Source organism: Phaseolus vulgaris, chromosome 11 (assembly GCF_051622355.1).
Source record: "Phaseolus vulgaris cultivar YP4 chromosome 11, ASM5162235v1, whole genome shotgun sequence".
NCBI classification, from domain to species: domain Eukaryota; kingdom Viridiplantae; phylum Streptophyta; class Magnoliopsida; order Fabales; family Fabaceae; genus Phaseolus; species Phaseolus vulgaris.
This window is the reverse complement of record NC_143508.1, coordinates 4,292,571-4,302,832: the sequence shown is the minus strand read 5'-3', so window position 1 is coordinate 4,302,832 and position 10,262 is coordinate 4,292,571. Positions and strand designations below refer to the sequence as shown.

General features: G+C 33.9%; 2 protein-coding genes across 3 annotated transcripts; one reads left to right on the top strand and one right to left on the bottom strand.

Annotated features, from left to right (window-relative positions):
* The first annotated feature begins 1,915 nt into the window (after positions 1–1,915).
* Positions 1,916–5,524, top strand: LPAT5 (lysophosphatidyl acyltransferase 5). Of its 2 annotated transcripts, none has more exons than XM_068634312.2 (4): positions 1,916–2,182; positions 3,325–4,169; positions 4,468–4,598; positions 4,986–5,524. In XM_068634312.2, the coding sequence occupies exons 2-4, from the start codon at positions 3,598–3,600 to the stop codon at positions 5,408–5,410; spliced, it is 1,128 nt and encodes a 375-aa protein (XP_068490413.1). In that variant the 5' UTR covers positions 1,916–2,182; positions 3,325–3,597; the 3' UTR covers positions 5,411–5,524. The 2 variants fall into 2 exon arrangements, with proteins under 2 accessions (XP_068490413.1, XP_068490421.1); XM_068634320.2 differs by having other exon boundaries at positions 1,995–2,182; positions 3,293–4,169.
* A 1,969-nt stretch (positions 5,525–7,493) lies between these two features.
* On the bottom strand, positions 7,494–9,262 carry LOC137832780 (UPF0496 protein At4g34320). The gene is made up of 2 exons (XM_068641125.2): positions 8,971–9,262; positions 7,494–8,757 (listed from the first exon to the last, which is right to left on the bottom strand). Exon 2 carries the CDS (start codon positions 8,735–8,737, stop codon positions 7,619–7,621), a length of 1,119 nt encoding a protein of 372 aa, XP_068497226.1. The 5' UTR covers positions 8,738–8,757; positions 8,971–9,262; the 3' UTR covers positions 7,494–7,618.
* Positions 9,263–10,262: the final 1,000 nt, after the last annotated feature.

Genomic DNA, 10,262 nt, shown 5'->3' with positions numbered 1-10,262 from the left:
TATTTTTATTATTATTGATGATGTAATCATGTTAATTTCAAGTAAAAAATACAGGGCATAATTAAAAAGAAAACAAAGTCAATTAATATTAATTAATAGTGGACACACAAATAATATTGAAGTGTCTACCCTAAATGCAAAATCCTAAAAAAAACAAATGCAAATACTACACTTAATGCTTAAAAATGAGAAGAAAAAAAATGCAAAAATAAAAAGTATAGAAAATAAAAACAACAAGTCTTAAAATTGATTAATAGTAAAGTTCAACAAATCTTTCAATATTGTCCCCGTAAATTATTAAAAACCATAACGAAACATCAAAAATAAAAAAAAATGCATTCCAAATTTACCAATCTATAAGTAAAAAAATACATTCCATATCCACCAATCCATAAATAAAAAATAATTCAAAAATGCATTTCAGATATAACATGTGAAACTCGATTTCTAAAAACATCTAAACATTATATCTATATGTAGAAGAAAAATGTAGAAATAATAAAAAAAAAACTCCCAAAATACAGAAACACAATTTAATCCTAATTCAGTTCAATCTAACACAACCCAATAATTTTTTAGTTTTTTAGTTTGTTTAATAATTAACTTGTGTAAATCCTACCAACTCACTCTCCAACACTCCTAACAAAAGAGATATAGTTAAAAAAAAATCCTATTATTAATTATTATAAGGGTAAAATTACAACAAAAATTTCCTCATCAATTATTATAAGTATAAAATTTTGTATACTCAGAAACAACACTTTCAAAAAATTAAGATTATTAATTGTTATAAAGATAAATTTGGTAATAAAATATATAAAAAGATTAGAAAAAAATTATTGTAATTAATTATTTTATATATAAATATAAGAAGATATTTTTTTTTTATGTATCCTATAATAATAAAAGTGTCAAAACAAACAAATTTGATATTAGAAATATATATATATATATATATATATTATATTGAACTAAATATAAAGACAAATGCTTCCTACACCCAATCATTTTTAACCTGCACCCCACATATTTTTTTAATTTCCAAAAATGCCCTTAATTCTGGAAATAAAAATTCGGAATTGAAAATAATATATTCTGAAAAAATAAATCCATAAGTGATTATTGAGTTTCGGAAATAAAAATTCAGAAACAAAAATTAAAATTCTATTTCGAAAAAAAAAAATCTAGAATTAAAAATAATACATTCCAAAAAAAATCTGAAAAAGAGATCATGGTGTTTCGGAAATGAAAATCCAGAAAAAAAAAAAATCCATTCCAGATAAAAAAATTCGTAATATAAAATTTTGTTATGGAAAAAAAAATCCAAAACACATATTTTGAAAAAAAAATTTAAGAACAGTTTTGTCTTTTCCGTGGAATCGGGTGGTGCAGGGAGCAATTGCCAAATATAAAACATTTATTTTGGACTCTAGACTTTTTTATTTTATTTTTTTACTCTTTAAAAACTCCAAAAGAATGTAAAATTTACTTGACTGACCCTTTATAAACTATGCGTTTACATTTTGTTAAGAAAAGAAATTTTTTTCTAACATTTTCCAAAATAGCTTTTATCACTGCAAACAAACATCATATTTGTTACTCAGTCTCCATTGATTCTTCAACTCCAAACTATCATCTTCTACTCTCAAGACAAACATAAAGGTATTCGTGATCAATTACAGATAAATAAAAAAATTGTCAAAATCATCATGCACATAACAAGATTTAAAAAATGTCTTCAAATTTTAGAGGAAAAGCTTATTTTACCAAACGTATTTAATATAATTAAAATGCTAAAGAGACACAGTACATAGCTTATTTCAAATAATATAACTGTACCGAGTTTAATTAGCAGTGTCTTGGAAAGAAGGAAACTTTCTTTGGAATATTAAAACGTACAGTGAAAGCAGGTGGCATGCTTTGTAGTTTCATACATTTTGGAGCCTTTTCTTTGACAGTGCTGTCTATGTTGTTTAACTTGAAACATCACTAGAGGAGATGAGGGTACTATTATTGCAGCAAGAACAACACTCCCCTACCCACATTCTAGACCTTACTTCTAACTCCTATCCAATCTCACTGTTCAACCAAACCAGCTCCAACCTCACTTTTCTGCTTGTGTTTTGTTGATCTCACTCAGTGGCTCTCTGGGGCTGAAAAAATCTCACAACATTGAACAAAGGTGAGGATGTTCAACGTCATTGCATCATTCTCTCATAGCTTGACACCTCAGCAGTTTTGTTGTTTTCCAAAGTTGCAAGAGATCAGTGTTCTTTTCTAAAATCATAAGGTTTTTTCTTGCTAAAGATCCGAACTTGTATAACTGTGTGTTGTCCTACCAGCAACTGTAAGGTTTTTGGAAATGGGGCTTCATCCATTTTGTCCTTCGTTTTCTAAAATGGCAAAAAAGAAGAAGAAGAAAATACCCTTTTTGCATAATGTGGTTTTGTTTTATACACAAGGTCGTCAACAGTGTTCCAAGTGGTCGTTTTTTTGCTGTGATCATACTTGGTACCATGATATTATGTGGTGCTAGGATGCTGGAGGCATGTCATTTTTATCCGTTTTAATCATGTTTATGTTTTTGTTCCCTATCTGATGTTGCCGTATGTTGAGATTGAGGGAGATTGTGTCTTTATTTGGGTGGAGTTTGACTTGACTTACATAGAGGCTTCCATGATGCCTTGTTGTAAGGATCACCAGAAATAAATGACAAGGAAAGATGCTGTCTAGTCATACATTTGGATGGGAGTTTGTGTCTTTGTTGGTGGTGAAATCCCGATTTTAGTGCATCATGTCTTTAGGATATAGAACAAATGTTTCTCTCATGCTCCCACACTCTCCTCATATGACTTATCCAAACAGTGGTGTTATTATTGTGATAGCAAAGTTGGTTGATTTTCACCAGAGCAATCCCTTTTTCATTATAAGGACTTATCTCGTTGCTACTCTAACACATCACACATGCTGGATGCTTTGATTGTCTTTCCTATAGTATAGTGTATAGTGTTGTCAAACAATTGAATTATTTTAGCCCAGCTGGAAAAGAATGTTACTCTGGCATCCTTCCTATTCGTTGCATATGCTTCCCTCATACATTGTTTTTATGGAAAGGTTGATTTTTCTTAAGATTACTGTTTATTTACTCCTTGATACTATGTAGTCAAGTTATTACATTACCTTGCCTTTTTTTTTTGTATATATCTTCTCCTATTAGTTATCTGTAGGCTTTCTTTTTTTGATTTCTTTTGTTCTCCACTTTCATGTTTCATGATACTCGATATCCTTCAAGGTAAAGATATGATACCCTCGACTTTCTCCCAGGTGCATTCATTTTGTGCCAAAATTGTCAAAAATCATTCTCTTATTGAGTCATCAACTACAAGGACAAAACAGCTGGCAGAGTCCAGCTGTTTTTGTCTGTGTCACTACAAGAAACCCAGTTGCCAGAGCAATTCTTTTGTGAAGGTATCTTGTTTTGCCAATCCAGGATTATTGATATCTCATATTTGGTCAATTGATTGAGGAGGCAATTCTGGAAGAAGCAGTGCAGTATTTTTTTCCTCTTGTCTTCTGTGATTGCTTTTGATATAGGATATGGCTGTTCTTATACCTGCAAGTTCATGTTTTGGAGCAAAGTATCAGACTCTAGCACCATTGAGAATTTTAAGGGGTCTGGTGTGTCTACTGGTTCTGCTTTCAACAGCATTTATAATGTTAGTGTTCTTTGGCTTTATAAGTTCTGTTGTAGTTCGACTTTTTAGTGTCCGTTACAGCAGGAGAGCAACTTCCTTTTTCTTTGGTGCCTGGCTTGCCTTGTGGCCCTTTCTATTTGAAAAGATCAACAAGACTAAAGTTGTATTTTCTGGAGATGATGTTCCTTCAAGAGAACGGATCTTACTGATCGCAAATCATAGAACTGAGGTTGATTGGATGTATTTATGGGACCTTGCCTTGAGGAAGGGATGCATTGGATATATAAAATATATACTTAAAAGCAGCTTGATGAGACTTCCAGTTTTTGGTTGGTCATTTCACATACTGGAGTTCATCCCAGTGGAAAGAAAGTGGGAGGCAGATGAGTCAATCATGCGCCATATGCTTTCAACATTCAAGGATCCCCAAGATCCTCTCTGGCTTGCTCTTTTCCCAGAAGGCACTGATTTTACGTAAGACACTTGCCAATGCCTTTTCTTTTTACTAACCTTATGGCAAGCTAAATCTTTGATACACTGTTAAACATGTTTGATTATGATCATTGTTATTCTGGCATAAAAAGTCAGGTTTATTTAAGTTGAGAATCATGCTATTTTTCCCTTGAAACATCCATAAAAAAAGTTAGGAAAAATATGCTGTCACCGCTCTTCAAATGGTTACTTTCAAACCAAACAATCTTCACTCCCAGTTTTTGTTGATGTAGCATATGTAACTCTGTATCTGTGTTCTGTTACAATTTTCTTCTTGCAGTGACCAAAAGTGCCTTCGGAGTCAAAAGTATGCTGCTGAACACGGGTTACCAGTTCTGAAAAATGTCTTACTTCCAAAGACAAAGGGCTTCTGCGCCTGCTTGCAAGAGTTGAGGGAATCTCTCACTGCAGGTTATCTTGTTTGTCTTTATTTTCTGTCTATATAATTATTGCTAAAGTATTTGACATTAGTTTTGTTCATAGTTAGTCCTTGTACTCATTCAAGAATTGCTCTGGGATACTTTGTTCTTCTCTTTTGGTACTATTAATGGGAAATGTGCAGCATTGTCATCTGTCTATATCTTTTCGCATTTTGTCAAGAAAATATACTAGTCTACAAGCCATCTGATGAATGAAGGAGATCTTTAATTGTCTTATGAGTCTTTCATTCTTCCTTTCGGATAAAATGACATATAGAATGTGTTATTTGCAATGATATCAAATCAATAGAAGATTGAAAGTGTGACAATTGTAAATCATATCATCCTGCAACTAAAGTTCTTTTAACTTTTCATTCAGTTTATGACATGACCATTGGCTACAAATACCGCTGCCCATCTTTCTTGGACAATGTCTTTGGGGTGGATCCTTCTGAAGTTCATATTCATATTCGCCGCATCCCCCTCGATAGTATCCCGGTATCTGAGAGTGAAATGTCCACTTGGTTGATAGATAGATTCCAGTTGAAGGATCAGTTACTTTCCAAATTTCAAATTCAAGGCCAGTTTCCGGATCCAGCAACAGAAAGGGACCTCTCTACTGTGAAGAGCATTTTGAATTGTATGACAATTGTTACCGTGACAGGCACATGCATGTACTACAGTTTTTCCTCTGTCTGGTTTAGACTTTATGTGTCTCTAGTCTGTGCTTATTTGGTTCCAGCCACGTATTACAATATTCGGCCACAGCCCATTCTTAGCCTTTTGAAGAAGAGATCAAATTGACACCATGAATAGGTGGAAGGTACTGTCTGTTGTTGTATGACTGCTGTTATAGTATAAAAGTACTGGACTTGATATTACCATGTTATAGTATAAAGGTACTGTCTCATTGCTGAACTATACTTTAAAACTTCACAGGTCTTATGTTTTTTAATACTACCCCTTTTCTATCTAATTTGTAATAAGTTCTTGTCACAATTTCTGTGCCAGTGGTTTTATCTGAACAAGATCTTCGCTTGTCAAAGCAAAACTAAGCACAAATATAAGCATAGGTGGTTGTGCAGTTACAAGTATGAGAAGTAAAACATTAATATAGTAGTAACTAGTAAGCAAGCAAGGTGCACTTTTGGTATATGTTAAGACATCAAAATGAGTTTCTGTGCCTTTTCCTCCTCAGAGTACCAATAATGATGCATGTGCTTCAAAAACATTTGGCCTTTGTCAACAAATAGTAAAATGGAAGCAGCTTAGAAAAGGGTACCAGTATTCCATACTCCTAACGTAGATGTAGTTTGATCTCAGTTCTTGTTCAGGGTCAATCTTTAAGATCTCAATTCCTCCAGCTCAGACTATTGCCAATAGTCCATAAAGCTCAAGTCAGAGAGCAAAAAAGGATAGAGAATCACAGTGATGGAACTCACTGATCTTAGGACAGTACAAGTGCATCAAACTCACAAGAGGATTACACAACCATTAGAGTGAAAGATTGGATACAAAAGCATAGAAAGGAAAAGAGAAAGGAGAGTTAAACATGGATTCTTCTTCACACTTCTAAACTCTAATACGCATTGACTTCATAGGATTATTAAGTTGATATCAACTTGAGTTGTACGAAAGTTCCATCTCCTGAACTGATGTTGAGCGATTGTAACGTGATTGGCCTAACATTAAGAAGAATTAATGAAGGGAATTTCGGATAAAGTGAGTGAAAACTACCATTTTTTTCCAATTAAAGTAACAAAGTAAACGCAACAAATTAAGAAGAAGGAAAAAACAAATGCAAACCACATTTTCAATATTTGTAATCCATGCTCTATGACCTTTAACATTTATCAATCAGCACTTCCGTGGCACTTCCAACTTGGTATTTTTTTTACACACGAGAATTAAAGGAAGTTATAACTTATAAGATACCACCCCAAATTCTAGATATGCTGCCCCTTTCACGTTTCATGACTTCCTTAAAGGCAAAGTTTACTCACATTTGGCAATAATTATTCCCTTTAAGGAGAAACTAAAACTGATCTTTATAAGATATATTATTAATTTTCCATAAATTAAAAAATATAACTACATCTCACATAAAAATTAAAGGGGTCTCATAATCTCGAACAATATATATAATTTTTCCCATTTAAGAAGACAATATGTATAAATTGTATATTATTTTCTAAATATCTCAGTAAATATTTTCGGATTTAATAACTCAGAGAATTCATAGCTTACAGAAAAAAAGTAAGAACATTTAAACGTTAATAAAAAGCTCAAAGAATACATTTTACAGTGTTCTACGAACAACCAGTTATATTTTTTTCACACTGTAAAAGCGCTTTTGAAAAAATAACGTTTTTATATGACTTATTGCATGTAACAAGGATCCATGCATCACGTAATGCATGAATAGAGTAGCAAAAGTTTGGTTGTTATAAGACATATATTTGTGTTACATATTTGGGAAGAGAGTTTATTGTTGTTACAAAACTCCAACATGGGTTCTTACAATACTCTAACAGGATTACCTTAAGTAAAGGACAACTATTCGGAAGAAAAAAAACAAGTATATCATGTTGATAATGAAAAGATACTGTCTGGGAGATTATTCTCTTTCTGAGAGAAAAAAAATGATTCGATAAAGCACAGGCTCGGTTAAGCTCACGTCAAACTTAGCATGCAAGTATTTGTTCGTTTACAGCTTCTTGTTGAATTGATCAGTGAATGTATTTCAATATATATAAGACAAATAAGAGGCAAATATATGTAGTTTCACCTCAGCAAACTATAAGAGGCAAATAAAGTAATAAAATGAACAAAAAAAATAATTATGTACATGGGTGCACTATTATTATGACATGAATTAAAAAATAAATGCAAGAATGAAGGCATATCAAATATGCCTGGTTATTATTCCTTTAACATGAACCTATAAATCTAGAAAATTTATTATAGGAGGTGTATTTCTCCATCTAACAATTACTACTGGCAGATCAGAGTTCAGTTATGGGGATGCTTTATGATCCTCTGCAGGACCACTGTCCTTGCCCTCCTAATGTCACGGCTGCACATGTCAGCCTGAACTCCCAAATCTTCAACATTCTTCATAAACACTCCAAGTTTCTTCTTGATCTCTTCTATTGCAACTTTCACAGCTCCTTCATCAATGGCAAAATCCACATTATGCAATAGAGATTCAATCTCTATTTGTAGCCTGTCAATGAGAACCCTAATGCTATCCAAATCCTTTATAGCAACATAAGTTCCAGCCTGCATTGAGCTAATCACTTCCTTCTGCCCCTTCAATGCATTTTCATAGTTCTTCCAGAGGGAGTCCATCCACTTTCCCATTGATCCTATTGGGATAGATGTAGCAGCAGCTATTGCAGCCGCAATAGGTGGTGCTGCGATAGCTGCAGCAACAACTGAGCAGATCAAGACTGCAGCAAAAGTAGCCACAAAGATCATACTAGAAACCTTCCTCCAAGACTTGATGTATTTGAGCTTCTTATCAAGCTTGTTCTTCCTAAGTTGCAACTTTTCAAACATGAGTATCTGGTGCTTGTAAGCAGACTGAAATATCTGGAAGAATTCTTGAGTGAAAGGGTCACCAGCTGCCTTGAAATTTTTAAATTCTTGCAATGTCCTCACGTACCGGTTGTCACCCAACACTGATTCCTCCTCAAACTGTTGAAGAGCCACAAGGATGAGCAGCTGGCTGTCACGAGAACGCTTGAGGCACTTTTCCAATGCAGTGCAGAAGTCCAAAGTTTGCAGACTGTTCTCAAAGTATTCCTCAACCAGTTCAAACAGTTCTTGGCTTTTCCATATGTCTTTCTTGCAGTCCAAGATTACCTTTACAACCTCCTGGTTCATCTCCATAAGGCACTCCGTGATCTGTTTTAGAGAATCAAATGAGAGGGCCCGAACTTCAACACCAGCAGCAAGAGTATTGATAACCTCATTTGTTCTAGCTTGAAGTGTGGTGTCAAAGAACTGCAAATCAGAATCAAGCTTGCAAGCGGCCTCGTAAGAACTCAGCTCAGTTTTGTAGTGCAATTCGGTGCCGAGGCCAACAGAAGAAGTTTCAGGCACCTTCTTGCTCATGTGACTCCCCATTTTGCTATAACTCAAACGATCTAATAACCAAAATAAGTCAGAACCCAGAAGTCAGAACCATGTGCGATTAATTCTTTACCCAATCAATCAATGAACGATAACCAAAATTACTACTTTTGGTCCAGTTTTCACAGAAAAGAAATGTGAATTACAAGAACTGCTATGAGAAACATAAATATCATTCCAGTCACCCCAAAAGACTATAAAACGTGTATAAGCAAAATGAAACAGACCCAGATGGAGATTTAGGAAAAGTTCACGCCTTTGAAAGCGATTTTGAAGATAAGGAATCTGGGACAAGGACAATGAAAGGCGATGGAGCAAAAGGTTGGTTTTTGATTTTTGTGTTGTGAGTGGGGAGAGAGAGAGGAAAGGGAGATGATGAAGCAATGAAGTTGAGGTGGAGGAGGGAATGCAGAATCTTAAAGGCAATTAAAGCGATTAAGAAGCAAGAAATGTGGGTGGGTTGAGATTTTAGAATGGCTTGCACGCATGAGGAAAATGAGGTGTTAAAAGATGGAAAACGCTGGAAGCAAGGAAATGACCCTTCTTCTCTCTCCTGAAACTGGACCCTTTTGTTCTGTGTCCCCCCTCTTCCCGTTTACACCACACACTGCACAATTTCAACGCGCTAAGCAACCAAGATTGGCGACCAGAGAAGGCGTTAGAAGCAACCTAGCCAAGCTCAAGAACCAGAAGAGCTAGCTTCACCTTAATGCCACTCCTTACCGACACACAACACAACACACATTTACTGAACAACCGACTAAGGTTGTTTGCTCAACAAGTTCCGAAGGTTGCGGAAGGCGCCCATATTTCTCTCCAAAATTATCTTAACCCAAACCTTTTTCGCTCCATCTTTCATTTAGAATAGAAAAATACACTATCAACGTCTACATGGATATTACTTAAAGAAACATCCAAATAATAATATAATATGATGAAAAAAGAAAATGAAAAATTATAGATACTAATAAACATTTAAAATAATAGAAATATAGATACCCCTTTTAGTGTTAATTACAATGAAAGTGTCCATCGATTTTAATTATTCAGCATGACGTTATATTCATTATAATATTTTCTATTATTTTTATGTGTATACTTATTTTATTATACATTTAGGTTAAAACAACGTTATTTATGTTGAAATATGCAAGAAACGGGAAACAGTTTTAGATATAATATTTGGATAGTTTCTAACTTATTTTTATTATTTAAGAAGCTTGTTTAACCAGATCAGAACCTGTTTGCAAGATATAATATTCATTGTTTTTAATTCCATTTGTAACATGATTTCGTGGGGCTTGTGGAAGAAAGTTCAATAGTTTTGGATTAAGTAGAAAACAAAAATACTATAATTATGAACATAGCTTTAAAGGTGTAGTTATAGAAGAGTATACACATATATAAACCAAGCTATGAGTTTTTCCCAAAAACGTTATCACTTCACGTAGAGCCCGCAAAATATACCACCATTTCTGCATTCGTCTTTATATAATAAACTTCCAATAATGTCTTTTGT